The sequence below is a fragment of the Narcine bancroftii genome, chromosome 2 (genome assembly GCF_036971445.1).
Source record: "Narcine bancroftii isolate sNarBan1 chromosome 2, sNarBan1.hap1, whole genome shotgun sequence".
In the NCBI taxonomy this organism is placed as follows: domain Eukaryota; kingdom Metazoa; phylum Chordata; class Chondrichthyes; order Torpediniformes; family Narcinidae; genus Narcine; species Narcine bancroftii.
In genome coordinates, this window is record NC_091470.1 from 312,090,544 (window position 1) to 312,106,355 (window position 15,812).

Genomic DNA, 15,812 nt, shown 5'->3' on the forward strand with positions numbered 1-15,812 from the left:
CAGGATCGAACTGGGGATCGAGGCCATCAATCCCCAGCGTGAGATTTTCCTCTCACACGAGACACTTTAAAGGCCAATTGGCCGTTTATTCCTGGGACCACTTACAAGTCTAAAGGGGCTACTGTCATCTCCATATCATACCTGCTGTTGCCAAATGGGTCAATACGCATTCCCCATTCCGAGTAAAACTCTGGGCAAATAATGAGATACATTATTAGGGTGTAGGGGGAGGTAATTCACTAAATGAGACCACGACCATGAGCATCTCCCCCATCCGCAGAGTGGGTTGGGCTCGGCCGGGGGTGCGGTGGGGAAAGAGTTCCCACCTCGGCTGCCGTTCCAGTCGGGCCAATACTTGAGGGATTGGTCCCAACCGAGAGGAGCCTGAGGCGGGCGCTGGTTGCAGAGGCATCCCCGCGGTGGCCTAGGGACCGATCCCGCCCACAGAACAGCCTTCGTTGGCAGCGGCAGGCCCACTCATGAGAGAGGTGCCTGCCTGCCCGCCCTCCCCCTTTCCCCCCCACCTCAGCCCTAATCCAGAGCCGTACTGATGCTTACCGATGAAGGTGAAGGTCCCCATCCTCCGCGCGGAGGGGAACTTGGCCGCCATCCGCTCCCGGAACTGCTTGGTCCCCCCTGACCCATGACCCCTGACCTCAGCGGGCGGGCAGTTGAAGACGGTGCACCTGAAGTGCCTGGTGTCAGGCCGATCACGGAGTAGTTGTAGGGCGATCTGCAGAAAACGAACGCCGACTGTGGCAGCAGGTCGCCGAATCAGCCATGGAAAATGCTGGAGCAGGTCAGCTCACATCGGTGCAAAGGTTTCAGTCTTCCAGCCGTTTTAAAACTACTTCCTTGTCCCCCAAAATCAGCGGTAACGTTTCCTTCAAGCCCGGGCTGCGGTTTGGTTTCGCATTACGACTCGGAACCTCTGGTCGCTGCCGAGTTCCTCCAGCGTCTCTCCGACTTCACTAAAATCGCAGCGACTGCAGACTGCAGCGTTTCACTCCAAGCTTATCTGGTGTCACCGTGTGACCGACCCTCTTTCTCCAGCCTTCAATTCCTCCTCTCGCCATTGTTTTCATTTTTACCGCCTTTTCTTTTTTTGAAGTTGGGCCTTTTAGATTCTTCTTTGGTCTTCTCCATGGCAAAGTTTCCCGCACACTCCTCAGCAGTGGGTTTGGTATTAAAGAAAAACGTCTCCAAGCCACCTTGATTGTAGTATAAAGCACACAAGTGCTGGAGAAACTGGAAACAAAGATAATAGAATCAACGTTTTGAGCTGAGCCTTTTTTTTGTCAAGGTACAAGCAAAACGTAGGCAGACAGCTGAATATAAATGTTGGGGTGAGGAGGAGAGAAGGGGTTGGGGGTAGGAAAGAAGGGGCTGGAGGAGCACTGGCCAACGGGCAAGAGGTCATGGGGGCCTGTGGATGGGAGAGCAGTCAGGAGAAAAGCTGAGAAATGATGGGGGGGGGGGCAGCTCTCTCAATGGAGAAGGAAGGAGTTAGGGAAAGGGAGTGAGAGAGATGTGGTGTCTAACAGAAACCAGAGCAGTGAGAGAGACACACACACACACACACACACAGAACTAGAGGGAGGGAAACAGGAGATGAGCATTGGGGGGAAATAACAAACTGGAGAAGTCAATGTCAGTGCTATCTGGTTGGAGGGTGCTCACACAGAATATGAGTTTTGTGGCAGTGCATGAGGCCATGGACAGGCATGTTAGCAAGGGAACGGGATGGGAAATTGAAATGTGCGGCCACTGGGAGATCCCCACTAATGCAGTAGGCAGAGCCAAATTGCTCAATGAAGCAATCTCCCAGTCTGTGCCCAGTCTCTCCAATTTAGAGAAGACCACAATGGGAGCACCATATGCAGTAGATGACCTTTGTGGATCCACAAGTAAAAGGTTGCTTGGAAGGACTGATTGGGGCCCCAAATGGTGGCGATAGGAGGAGATGTGGGTGCAAAAAGAGAATCTCCTGCGGTCACAAGTGATAGCTTCCAAGGGGATGATTAGTAGGGAGGGAGGAGTGGCAAGGGAGATGGGGGGAGTCTGCAGACACTAGTTAAAGTTAAAACACAATGCTGGAGAAACTGAGCAGGTCAAACTGTCCTTTTATAACAAAGATAAAATAGCATAACTGACATTTCAGGCTTGAGCCTTTCGTCAAGTCATGGTGGGAGTGGTCCCTGCGGAAGGAGGAGAGGGAAATGTGTCTGATGGTGGAATCACATAGTATCTGGCAGAAATGGCAGAGGTGGAATATTAGTTGTTCCTCCAATTTGTGGGTGCCTTCAGTTTGGCCTGCATGAGGCATTGGTGTGGGAATGGGGCACAAAATTGAAATGATTAGCTGAGGTCCCTGCTATTGCAGTGGCCAGAGCAAAGGCGCTTAACAAAACAATGCTGTCACATTTGTGGCCCAAAATGTGAAGTTAATAAAACATTAAACACAAGTTTTATCAGGTAAACTTCTCAGTGGCTTTATTTTCACGTTTCCTTTGTTCTCCTGCTTGTGTTCTTATCTCCCTCTCATACCACGTGACTTCCGGTACATCTCATACATATTCATTATCATGACATCCCTCCTTTAATCAGAAATAAACTTTATGATATAAGATTAAAATACTGTCCCAAAGTTCTTATTAAAATTATGGCACAAAGTCTTCGTATCGTTTGGGCGCTTTCCGGTTTCGTTTCGGCCTGCCTGCGATATTGTCGTCGCTTCTCGGTTGTTCACTCTCAGCGTCGGAAATACTGCTCGCCACGGCTTCGAGTGTTTCTGGCGCTCTAGTCACTTCATCAGGAGTGCTGGTAACTGCCTCTGGAACATCATCAGGTCTCTCAGTTTCAGCATCTCGTATTGGCCTTTCAACCTCTTCGCTCGATGTATCTCTGGACTGGTACCTTTTTACACCTGATACATTTCTCTTATACAGGACTCCAGTCGGAGACTTGACTGTCACCATACTGCCACTTCTGGATACGACAGTATAGGGTTGATGGTAATAAGGTGTGTCTAGCTTACCACCAGTTTCATGCCTCACTAGAACATTATCTCCTGGCATGAATGTCTGAGTACTTGGCTCCACGTTTCAAATCTGTGTACAGCTTTGCTGCACCTTTCTTTTCTGCATCATGGTCCCTCATCTCCTGGTCGTCTCGGATTTCCTTTATTTCTGGCATTTTTGAGTGGATTTTTCTCCCAAAAAATGCTTCTGCAGGACTTTTTCCACTGGTTGCATGAGGCGTTGCTCGATAGACAGCCACATAAGATAGCAATGCTTCTCGCCAATATTGTCCTTCTGCGTGTGCAATCCTCAATCGTTTTTCAATGGATTGATTTTGTCTCTCTACTTCTCCATTGGCTTGCGGCCATTTCGGAGTTACTTTATGATGGTGGATACCTGTGGTCCTCATGTATTCCGCAAATGTCTCTGAAATGAATTGTGGACCATTGTCAGAGTATAATGTAACAGGTAATCCATATCTTGCGAATATCTCTGCTAACGCTTGTATTGTTTTTTCAGTGGTTGTGGACTTCAACACCACGTACTCATAGTATCTGCTGTAGTAATCTATCACTACCATAATTGATTCACCCGTCGGTAAAGGTCCAAGAAAATCAACAGCTACATCGATCCATGGTCCTGTCGGGAGTTGCGTACTCCGGATCGGTTCTGGCGGATTACTCCTACTTGTGATTTGACATGCGTGACAAGTTTTAACAAATTTCTCTGCGTCCTTATCACAACCTGGCCACCATACCTTGGTTCTGAGGTTTTGCTTGGTACCAACAATGCCTAGGTGTCCTTCATGCGCTAAGGATACGATCTTTGGTCTCAATCTTTGCGGTATCACCAATCTGCAACCTCTCAATACACACTGTCCGATGCAACAAAGTTCGTCTCTAATGGGAATGTAAGCCTTGTGAGTACACTTGTCCCATTGTCCACTCTGTATGCATTCTCTTACTTCCATGAGTTCTGGATCACGTTCGGATTCTCTCTCGACTTCCTTCGTAGTCACAGCTTTTGGTGTTGACTGAATAGCTACGAAGCGTACAAAGCTCTCTGTTTCTGTTCCCAATTCTGACTTGGAATGTGGACCACCATCCTTCACCAATCTGGACAGCGGATCAGCAATGTTTGCTTTCCCTGCAATGTGGATTACTTTATATTTGTAGGGTTGTAGTCTGAGTACCCATCTCTCTATTCTGGCACATGGTTTGGATCTAGGTGCATAGATCACCTCTAATGGCTTATGATCTGTGATGAGTTCAAATTCAATGCCGTATAAATATGCATGGAACCTCTCACAGGCCCATACAAGTCCGAGTGCTTCTTTCTCTGTCTGAGAGTATCTTCTTTCCACATCTGATAACGATCTGCTGGCATAGGCAATGATTCTTGGTCCTCCATCATGCATCTGGACCAACACAGCTCCTAAACCAACCGGGCTGGCATGCGCTATGACTTTGGTTGATGCCGCCGGATCGTAATATCCAAGAGTTTTTGCATCTGTCAGGCTTTGCTTCAGCGCTGTGAACGCTTTCTTCTGCTCAGATCCAAAATGAAATGGTACACCTTTCCTGGTTAGTATCCTTAGTGGTTCTGCCACTGTAGCGAAATTAGGAATGAACTTTGCACAAAAATTGACCAATCCCAGGAAACTCCTCACCTCTGTTGCGTTCTGAGGTGCACGTGCCTCTGCAATAGTTTTCACCTTGGCCTCTGCAGGGTTTAGACCTTCCCGTGTAAGTCTGTGTCCCATGAAGTCCATTTCTGACACACCGAACTGGCACTTGTTTCCATTCACGGTAAGGCCTGCCTCCAGTAGTCTAGATAGTACACGCCTCAACCGTTTGTCATGCTCTTCCTTCGTTGGTGCATGGACTATGATGTCGTCAGAAATGTTGGCAACTCCAGGAATGCCTTGAATCACTCGATGGATTTCATACTGGTAGATCTCCGAAGCTGCATTAATTCCAAATGATAGTCTCTTGTAACGATACAATCCACAGTGAGTCACAAATGTTGTCACATCTCGGGAACCTGGATCCAGCTCTAGTTGATGATAGCCCCATTTCAGATCAATTTTTGAGAATACCTTGCTGGCAGTTAGTTCTTGAAGTATTTCCTCCACTGTTGGTATAGGGTGTCGTTCTCTAATTATAGCTTCATTGGCCATTCTCATGTCAACACATAGTCTTATGTCACCCTTTGGTTTGGCACAATCACTACGGGACTGACCCATTGCGTCGAATGTTCCACCGGTTCAATAATGTCTTGTTCGATCAATTCTTTAATTTTGGCTTCGACTTTCCCACGAAGTCCAAACGGATTTCGGCGCATTGGTTGTGCCTTGGGTTTGACTGTTTCATCTACCGCTAGCTTCAATTGTCGACCTTTCAGCTTTCCTACTCCTTGGAAGACTGCGGGGAATTCTTGCTTCATATCCTCGTATGACTGAATTGAATTGACACAAGCTCCAATATGAAGTATTGCCAGGTCTTGCGCTGTGCTTCTACTCAGCAATGGTTCTCCCCTCTCTTCTATGACCATAAACTCTGCTTCGGTGTACTTATCTCCAGCTTCAACAGTTGCAGTAAAACATCCAATGGTCTGCAATGGCTTTGTTGCTGTGTATGGATACAGTTTCTTGGAACACTTCTTTGAGCTACAGATGATCTTTTTCCTTTTCAACTTCTCCCATAAATGTCGATCAATCACATTACTGTCACTGCCTGAGTCTACAATGACCTGCACTGTCACTCCACCAATGATCACTGGGACCTTTTCATGATGTACTTCATTCAACGTAAATTGGTAACAACTCTGTTCCTCCTGGGTATCATCATCGTCACCGTCTATCTGGCAAATGGTATCTTTCTTTCCAGGATACTTTCCTTTCCCCCAGACTTTGCCTTTGGAAGTTGTACTCTTCCTCTTCTGGTCTGCATTGGACTTGCTTTTGCACTTCTTTGCAAAGTGGTCCTTACCTCCACACTTTCCGCAAACTTTGCCTTTGGCCGGGCAATATGGGTCTTTTCCAAAGTGACCTCGGTTTCCATGTCGATAACACTCCACGTCTTGTGTCGACGTATATCTTGGCTGGTTATGGCGATGTGAGAGCCTCTTAATTTGTTGGCTTGAGTTGTCTTTCAGGGTCATGGTATGAAATTGCCCTTCAACAGCCTCTAATGCAGCAGCAATGGTTAAAGCATCAGTGAGTTCCAACTCACTCCCTCTTTCCAGTAGACGTCTTCTGAGTTTATCTGATCTGCAGTGCTGTACGACTTGATCCAATAATTGGTTGTCCAAATCAGCTGGCATGTAATTGCATCCAACAGCTAGCTGGCGTAGTTTCGTCACGTACTGAGCAATTGTCTGGCCATCTTCTTGTCTCGTTCTCCGAAACAAATGGCGTTGAAATGTAGCATTCAGTGTCACAACATAGTGTGCATTTAATGCATCTACCGCTTTCCGGTACTCATCCTTTCTTCCAGTATTCAAAAGTGTCTTAAATGTTTCCCGAACTGCAGGTCCCGCAGTGAAAAGAAGTAATGCCCTTCTATGTGCTTTTTGTTCAACTGTACCGGTATCTAGAAATAGGCCACGACTGTCGGCGTAGGATTCAAATTCTTCCAGCCATGCCTTCCACTTCACACTTACAGTGCTTGCATCACCAGTCGGGTCAAAATGAGCAATTCCACTATGTGTTAGAAAGTCACCGTTTGCACCAGCCATGAGGAAATATTCCAGCCCCAAAAGTACTGAGTGAAAGAGAAAATTCTTATCACCTTGAAGTTGTCTGTAATCTTGTTTAGTCTTTAATTTTCTTCAAGCTTCTTTCATCCTCGTCGCCAATGTCACATTTGTGGCCCAAAATGTGAAGTTAATAAAACATTAAACACAAGTTTTATCAGGTAAACTTCTCAGTGGCTTTATTTTCACGTTTCCTTTGTTCTCCTGCTTGTGTTCTTATCTCCCTCTCATACCACGTGACTTCCGGTACATCTCATACATATTCATTATGACAAATGCTATTAATTCATTCTAACATTTGTCAATAATCAACATTAGACTAACTAGACCATAAAACTGTTTTACCTCCTATCCTTTATGAGCAAGGTAATCACATGAATGCTCCCCTGGAAGGTAAATATTTTTGGATCATGGCTGTGATGACATTTACAGTACATGATATGGTAGCTCCAAAGCAAACCATTTCTCTGGAAGGGACAGATGTCTGCTTAAGCACCTGTACAGTTCTTCTCTCTACATAACCAAGTCTAAGAGTCATGAAGTACATTCAGCATAATTTTAAGTTTAATCAGAGTTCTTATTTACTAGGTGACTGATTCTACAATAAGAGAATAATGCTCTATTTTGTGTTATGAATTTGGGTTCAGGTAGAGCTGAGTGAGATAATTTCACTTTACTGGACATAAAGATCTATTTTAATTGTTTTTGAGGACTAAATGTGAGTTGATATATTAGAAAAAACTGATGTAACTCTGTTGATGCTTTTTGCTAGACTTAGAAACTGGTATCAACACTTGCATATATTTCCACACTGATGTATACCAGTTGAAGCGTTTATAATAAGTGAACTCGGAAGACCCAAGTCATCAAGAACCAACAGGCTAATAATAAAAATACACTGACATTGTATTTTATATTTTAAAGTTGACAATAAATTAATAATCTTTGAACATACTAAAATTAATATTTACAATATTAATCTCACTGTTGGATTGAACAAAGCTCAGATAACGCAAGATGTAATTAAATTGACAAAATTACATGAAGTTAACGCACAGCTCACCATTATAGCCAAAGGAAGCAATATAATTATTCACGTCGGCAAGCCGGCTGGGAACTATGAATGGTCATGAGAACAATTCTGAATACTCCTGTAGTAAAGTATTTTTAAAGGTAAGCATTAAAAACATGGGGATTTTTTTTTACACAATCAAGCTGTGAACACTATCATTTATATTACAGCAAAGTAATGTGCCGCTAGAGGCAACCTCAACCATCTATTTGTAAATTAGACAAATGTAATTTACTGCATTAAAACCATTATCGAGATTGGCGTTTGACATGACAAGCATTCTATAATATACGAGGAACAACGTCTAAAGTCTACAATGCAGTTACAATGCAGTAATCTCAGTGATTGGGTCTCAGCAGAAATATTTGATTTTAGTATGTTTTTTTTATTGGGCTTTGCACCCAATTTCAATTCTATGATTTCTGCACCCATGAAAGTTCAAAACTTTGACAATTTGATGCAGAACATGGACATCCATACGGCACAAAAATGCATATTTTTGATCATCCTGGAGGATCAGTGGTGTTCTTTTTGCTGGTTTCAAGAACATAAAATAACCTATGACCAAGAAGACCTGACAAGTTTCATTGAAGAACTGTATGAGAATATTAAGACAAATTCCTGCCTGTACATCATTCTGATCAATATAATCTAGCCCCGATTTTCAAAATAATGCAAATACACATGGACTTCTTCACTGAAAAGCAGTCAGGAGTAGATTTCCAAATTAATTCTTACCTGCCTGCTAAAGGACTTCAAGTCAAAATGATGGCAGCCGCAGCATCACAATGTCTGATATTAGACTGTTCAAAAGCGGTCGGAGTTGAAATACTCAATTCCTCTGCCAAAATGCATTCAACAAAGGTTGATAAGAGGCAAGATCTCATCTTATTAAAGCTGTGATTAATAGCATCAGACCAATGTAATAAGAGGGTAATTATTCTATTAATTATTATTAGATCAGTTATTTATTTATCGCCATTAACACCATTACAGCATTAAAACCAAGATAACACTTCCCTGACCCGGTACAAAAACTGCCGAACAATAGAATGCAACATTCAATCAATTTTCAGAAACCAGTCAATAGTATAAGGAGACAAATTACAGCTAGATGTTATAAATTGTCTGCCAGTTTCAGGTGCAGAAGAACGATCCCCGAGCTTGAAGGGCCACTGCAGGCTCTGCTCGTGCAGCCTTCAACAGGTTGGGTTACCAACCCCTCCACAGATGTTAAGTTCACTAGTGGTAGGGAACCCAACTATTGCCCAGTCATAAGTTCACATGGCCCAAACCCTCCAGCACCATCCCTCCCATGAGGCCCAGACATTGCAACCTCAAATCCTCCATTTATCCACGAGGTTTAGGCACGTCTCCCAACCTCCGAGTCTGGCACAGCTCTGCCACACACATTGCACTGGATGCCATCTCTGACGCCACAGCTCGTCCTTTCCACTCAGCCCGACAATAGTCATCTTGGGACAATGCTCCAAAGAGCCAAAGAACCACCGGCCTCCTCCACTTGGCCATGTCTGAAATTCCATATCTCCGTCGCGTGAGTTCCACAACTCTGCAGCATCTGCTCGGATCTGCACCCATTCAGCATGTTCTACTGGCTAAACACAACTCCTGCAATCATCCGATTAAAAGTTGTTCATGGTTCCAAACCGTGATCAGGTGTAGCCGCTGCAGACAAGTCCACGCTGCTATTTTCAAAGCCGTCTCCGAATCTATTAGGTGCTACATATAGCAGTATATTTATGCTCATTACCTCAATAATAAATACAACCACTAAAGGAAAGCTGTAATGTTTTTCATTAAAAATGCTGTCAAATTAACATTGCATTTTTTTAAATTAAACAGAAATATTGGATACACAATATTCACAAAAAAGGCCAAATCCAATTCAGCTAATGATGGAGGGTTTTGTTCACAGAACCACCTACTCACCACTGATTTGTTCATTGATGTCCAGCTTAATTTTCAACAAGACCGTATATATCCTCGATCCATATATCAATCAAAGAATTCCATATTCCAGCTAAGGTGAAGATGCCTACCTTTAACAGCTGGCTACGTGTTATCACCATTCTTTTCAATTCAGTGGGCTTATTCCACACCAATGATACAAAGTAGCAGAGGGAATAGTAGTGAATCATAGGAAAATCAATAGGGAACACAGGACTTGCTTTCCCAACAGAATCTCTTCAAGCAGACTGAATGAGGTAAATTAAGATCAGGATGAGTTGGTGGAAGTTGGCTGTGTATTCTTTTCCCTTAAAAATCTAAGCTCTCTCACATTGTCTAGCACACAGCTTAGATTAAGTACTGAAGTTTTTTCCACACCTGTATCTGTAATCTACCTGAACTCTAGAATCCTGAGATATCTACACTAATTCTGACCATGACTGTATTCACAAATGTAATCTCTACTCCACTGCTGTAAGAACCTATGCTAAATTACCTCTGAAATTTTATACTTCTCTTTTGTGCCTCCTTGTGCACATTTAAACCAGCTCTTTGACAAAGCTTTTGGATAACAGTTTTAATATCTCCTTTTGTGGCTTATCATCAACTTTTTTCTAACTTCCTGTATTTGGAAAATTACATTAGACAGAAACAACGACAAATCAGCAAACAAAATCACTATACTTTTCTCAACTCTTTAGAACAAAAATTTATCAACAAACAAGACTCACCAGACTGATTCTTGTGACAATGAGTTTGTAATATGAAGGGAAATTGAGAAGTCTAAGCCTCTATTCTCTGGAGATTAAAAGTATGAAGAGTGACCTAATTGAATCATTAAAAATGCATTGAGGGTTCAAAAGATTTCCCCTGACGAAGGAGGGGAAAAAAATCATCATTCTGAGGGAAGTGAATCATGGAATTCTCTACACCTGATAGCTATCAAGTTTTGACATTGATTCTTTTCAATTGGTTTCTAGAGTTTAAATAAATCAAAACTAGGGGAACAAGGCAGGATTGCAGAGGTCTTGTTGATTCGAGGATGCTTAAGGGATCAATTGGTCTACTTCATTTCTATTTCTTATGTTTTTATTTTTGTTCATTCTTTTATATTAATATGCTCCACAGACAAATTTAATCAAAACTATAAAGGTCCACTGAAAAGTCAGGATAATTGCAAAAAGTGTTGTCTGACAAAAGCACAAAAATTGGAAAGGACACACATTTTAAAAAGTGAATCAGATTTATATGCTCTTGATTTGTGCTTTGTAGAGAGTGTAAATGCTTCAGGGTGTCAAAACATGACATGGAATACAACCCTCTGGTCAGTTCATTTAACATTGGTATGTATGTGCTTAGTCAGGGTGAGTTTCTGGTTAATGGTAATTTCAAGGAACTTGATGGAGCTTGGAATTGAATGTTAAGGGAAGGTAGTTAGACCCTCTTTTGTTGGGGTTGGGCATTGCGTGGCATTTATTAATTACATTTATCAGCCTAATACCAAATGTTGCCTAGGTTTTGCTGCATGTGAGCAGACTGATTAATTTTTGGAGAAGTGAATCAATTTCCATGTTGTGTGACCTTCACTGAAAATCTTCACTTCTAATTTTATGATAGAAGGATCAAGCAACTGAAGATGATTGGTCCTAGGATCCTGCCATGAGGAACTTCTGCAGTGATTTGAAGGGGTTGGAATTAATGAGTATAACCACAAACACCTTCCATTTTTCAAGGTATGACTCCTACCATAGGAGGGTATTCCTTTAAAGCTCATTAACTTAAATATTGCCAGGACATATTAATGTCAGACATGATTAAGTGTCTTGGTGTCAAAAGACATTGCCTCTCATTTCACTTCTAGAACTCTATATTTTGCTTAACATGGAACCAAAGAACATTACAACACAGAAATAGGCCTCTTTTGACCTGCACCCAGTCCATAACCCTACATACCTCTCCCATCCATGTATCTGACCAAATTCCTCTTAAAATTGAGCATGCATTCATCACTTTGGCTGGAAGCTCGTTCCACACTCCCATCACTCTCTGTATGAAGCAGTTCTCCCTCATGATCCCCCTAAACTTTTCCCCTTTCACTCTTAACCTACATCCTCTGGTTTGTAACTCACCTATCCTCCCTGGAAAAAGACTATCTAAATTTACTCTGTCCATCCCCCTCATAATTTTAAATACCTCTATCAAATCTCCCCTCATTCTTCTATGCTCTAGGGATTCAAGTCCTAACCTGTTTAACCTTTCCCTGTAACTCAATTCCTGAAGTCCAGGCAACATCCTAGTAAATCTTCTCGGCACTCTTTCTATCTTATTGATATCTTTCCTGTAGTTAGGTGACCAAATCTGCACACAATACTCCAAATTTGGCCTCACCAATGTCTTGTACAACTTGAAAATAACAGCCCAACTCCTGTACTTTGATTTATGAAGGCCAATATACCAAAATCTCTCTTTCTGGGATGCCATACCTGTGATACCTGTGATGATCCCTCAACCGCACTCCTCCGTGCTCTGCCATTTACCATGTATGTCCTTTTTTGGTTTGTCCTTCCAAAATGCAACACTTCACATTTGTCTGCATTAAATTACATCTGCCATTTTCAGCCCATTTTTCCAGCTGGTCCAGATCCCTCTGCAAGCTTTGCAAACCTTCACTGTCCACAACACCTCCAATCTTAGTGTCATCTGCAAACTTCCTGATCAAATTTACTATATTAACATCCAGATCATTGATGTAGATGACAAAAAACAATGGTCACAGCACCGATCCCTGAGGCATACCACAAGTCACATGCCTTCAATCTGAGAAGCAATCATCCATCACTACTCTCAAGCTTTTCCATCTAGCCATTGTCAAATCCAGTTCATGAATACCTAGTTCTGAACCTCCCTGACTAACCTCCCATGCAGGGCCTTGTCAAAGACCTTACTAAAGTTCATGGAGACAACATCCACAGCCTTTTGTCAACTTTCCTGGTAACCTCCTCGAAAAACACTACAAGATTGGTTAAACACAACCTACCATGCACAAAGCCATGTTGACTATCCCTTATCAAATAATTGTATATCCAATCTTTCAGAAAACCTTCCAATAATTGACCTACTACTGACATCAGGCTCACTGGCCTATAATTTTCTGGGTTATTTTTGGAGCCTTTTTTAAAGAAGAGAAAAATGTGAGCTACCCTCAAATCCTCTGGCACCACATCCATGGCTAAGAACATTTTAAATATTTCTGGCAGAGCCCCTGCAATTTCTACACTAGCCTCCTTCAAGGTCTAAGGGAATATCTTGTCACGCTCTTGGGATTTATCCACTCTTGTTTGCTTTAAAACAGCAAGCACTTCTTCCTCTTTAATCTGTATAGGTTCCATGATCTCACTGCTTGTTTCTTTATTTCCCATGACTTTGCTCTTTTCCTGAATGAATACTGTTTGAAAAAAAATTTATACCTCTCCATTCTCTTTTGGCTCCAATACAAAGCTGACCATTCTGATCTTCAAGGGGATCAATTTTGTCCCTTCCTATCTTTTGCTCCTAATATACCTGTAGAAACCCTTAGGATTTTCCTTCACATTGTCTGCCAAAGCAACCTCGTGTCTTATTTTAGCCTTCCTGATTTATTTTGTGAGGTTTTTCTTGCATTTTTTATACTCCTTAATTATTTGCTCCATGATGCCTATACCTGCTATACACCACAGTCTCTTCTTCTGAACCAATATCCCTTGAAAACTAAGGTTCCCTATGCCTTCTAACCTTATCTTTGATCCTGACAGAAGCACATAAACTCTGTACTCTCAAAATTTCACCTTTGAAGGCCCTCCACTTAACTCACACATCCTTGAACGAAAACAACTTATCCCAATCCACGCATTCTACATCCTTTCTCATTTCCTCAAAATTGGCCTTTCTCCAAATTAGAATCTCAATCTAAGGCCCAGACCTATTTATATACTTATGTCAGGAGTACTGATACTAAGAGATCAGGTATTGCATTCTCTCTAGTTGGAACCTCTATATTTTGGTTTAGAAAACTTTTCTGAACACATCTGACAAACTCCAAGCCATCCAACCCTTTTACAGTATGGGAGTCCCAGTCAATATGTGAAAAATTAAAATCCCTTACTCTCACAACCTTATGTTTCCTGCAGCTGTCTGCTATCTGTCTACAAATTTGCTCCATCAATTCTTGTTGCAATTCGATGGTCTATAATGCAACCCTATAAATATGGTCATACCTTTCCCATTCCTCAGCTCCACCCATATAGCCTTAGTTGCAAGGCCTCTGGTCTGTCCTGTCTGAACACAACTGTGATATTTTCCCTGATGAGCAATGCCTCTCCTCCCCCTTTTATTTCCCCCCCCCCCCCCCATTCCACCATTCTATCGCATCTAAAGTAATGGAAGCCTGGAAAATTGAGCTGCCAGTCCTGCCCCTCCTGCAACCAAGTTTCACAAATGACCACAATGTCATAATTCCATTTGCCAATCCACACTCTAAACTCATCTGCCTTTCCTACAATACTCCTTGCATTGAAAACCTGAGAGCATTTCCACCACATACAACACATTGACTTCTAACATTTGCAGAACCTCTTATTTTACCCCTTCTCTTTCCCTTTCTCCTCCCTTCCTTTCTTAGCCACAGGACCAGACTCCATGCCAGAGACTTAATCTCTATGGCTTGTCTCTAGAAGGTCTCTCTTTCCGCCCCCCCCCCCCCCCCGCAACAGCGTCCAAAATGATATACTTGTTATTGAGGACCATGGCCATAGGGGTGTCCTTCCCTGCCTGCCTGCTTGTTCCCTTTCCCTCTCCTGACATTTAGACTAAGGCTGAGATGACTCTGGAGTCAAGTGGTCCTGGCAAAATCCAAACAATATTTCATGAATAATAATTTTTTTGTGATTTTAAGAGCAGTTTGACAGGACTGTTGACAACAGCATCCAGGATTTTACTGATGATTGAGAGCAGACTAACTGGATGACGATTAGGCAGATTGGATTTGCCTTGCCTTATAGTAAATGAGTTATATCTGAGCAGATTTCCACAATTGTTCGATAGATGCCATTGTTGTAACTGTACAGGAGAACCTAAACTTCATTTACTCATCTTTGATTCATATTCCTTGATAGTTTTATCTAATGAAAACCCATTGATTCAAGCCTTTTTCAAGTTCTTGATTAACCCAGCATCTAGTTATAGATTTATACTAATCTTGGATTAATAGGAATTCATGAATGTTCAAGCCCTCATTTAAACTTCTGTCTCATTGTTTACCTCCTATCACCAAAAGTAATTATTTATTTACCTTAACAACTCATTTTAACATTTTGGTCTCTTCTAATATACCAGGTCTAAATCTTCTAAACAATTTTATATAATGTCTTGATCACCCTCCTATCATTCTGATCAATGTTCACTTGCTGGTGGGAATATGTGCAGAATTCACCGTTAGTTAATTAATATGCATGAAAAAATGGTTTATAATATATGCCGAGCATGGTTAACAGGATACAGAATAATATTGATCATCTGGTAAGTTGATAGAGCAATGGCAGAATGAGTTTAATTGTGATGAGTAATGCATTCAAGTAAGGATATCCTTGGTGGATGGTGAAAGAGGCCATGGCACAGTGGAGGGAATGGTAAAAAGGAATATGGAATCCGTGTCTTCATTAACCAGACTGAGACATCTTGGGTATACAACATTGATCGAGCTGCAGCCGGAATACAGTTCAGGTTACCACACTCTAAGAAGGATCTGAGTGGACCTGAGAGAGCACTAGTTATGAGTAGAGATTGGATAAGCAGGATTTGTTTTCCTTTGAGCTGTGGAGGTTAGGGGAGGAAGTTGGGGGGAGTGGGGGGGGGGGGTGGAACTGATAACGGATTACAAAGTTAGGAGAGGCATAGATAGGGTGGATATCAAGAATCTTTTCCCCATGATTGTGATATCTTAACTGGAAAGCAAAAGTTTG

General features: G+C 42.2%; 1 protein-coding gene and 1 long non-coding RNA gene across 4 annotated transcripts in view; one reads left to right on the plus strand and one right to left on the minus strand.

Annotated features, from left to right (window-relative positions):
* Positions 1 to 667, minus strand: part of tatdn1 (TatD DNase domain containing 1) — a 55,650-nt gene extending 54,983 nt beyond the window's left edge. Inside the window, exon 1 of the mRNA XM_069921667.1 lies at positions 559 to 667. Coding sequence (XP_069777768.1) covers positions 559 to 610 — 52 coding nt within the window. The 5' untranslated portion in view covers positions 611 to 667. The remainder of the gene's footprint in view (positions 1 to 558) is intronic.
* LOC138755526 (uncharacterized) overlaps positions 662 to 15,812 on the plus strand; it is a 101,573-nt gene continuing 86,422 nt past the window's right edge. For all 3 annotated transcript variants that reach the window (XR_011352367.1, XR_011352366.1, XR_011352368.1), the window contains exons 1-2: positions 662 to 799; positions 11,434 to 11,549. This is a non-coding gene — a long non-coding RNA (uncharacterized lncRNA). The remainder of the gene's footprint in view (positions 800 to 11,433; positions 11,550 to 15,812) is intronic.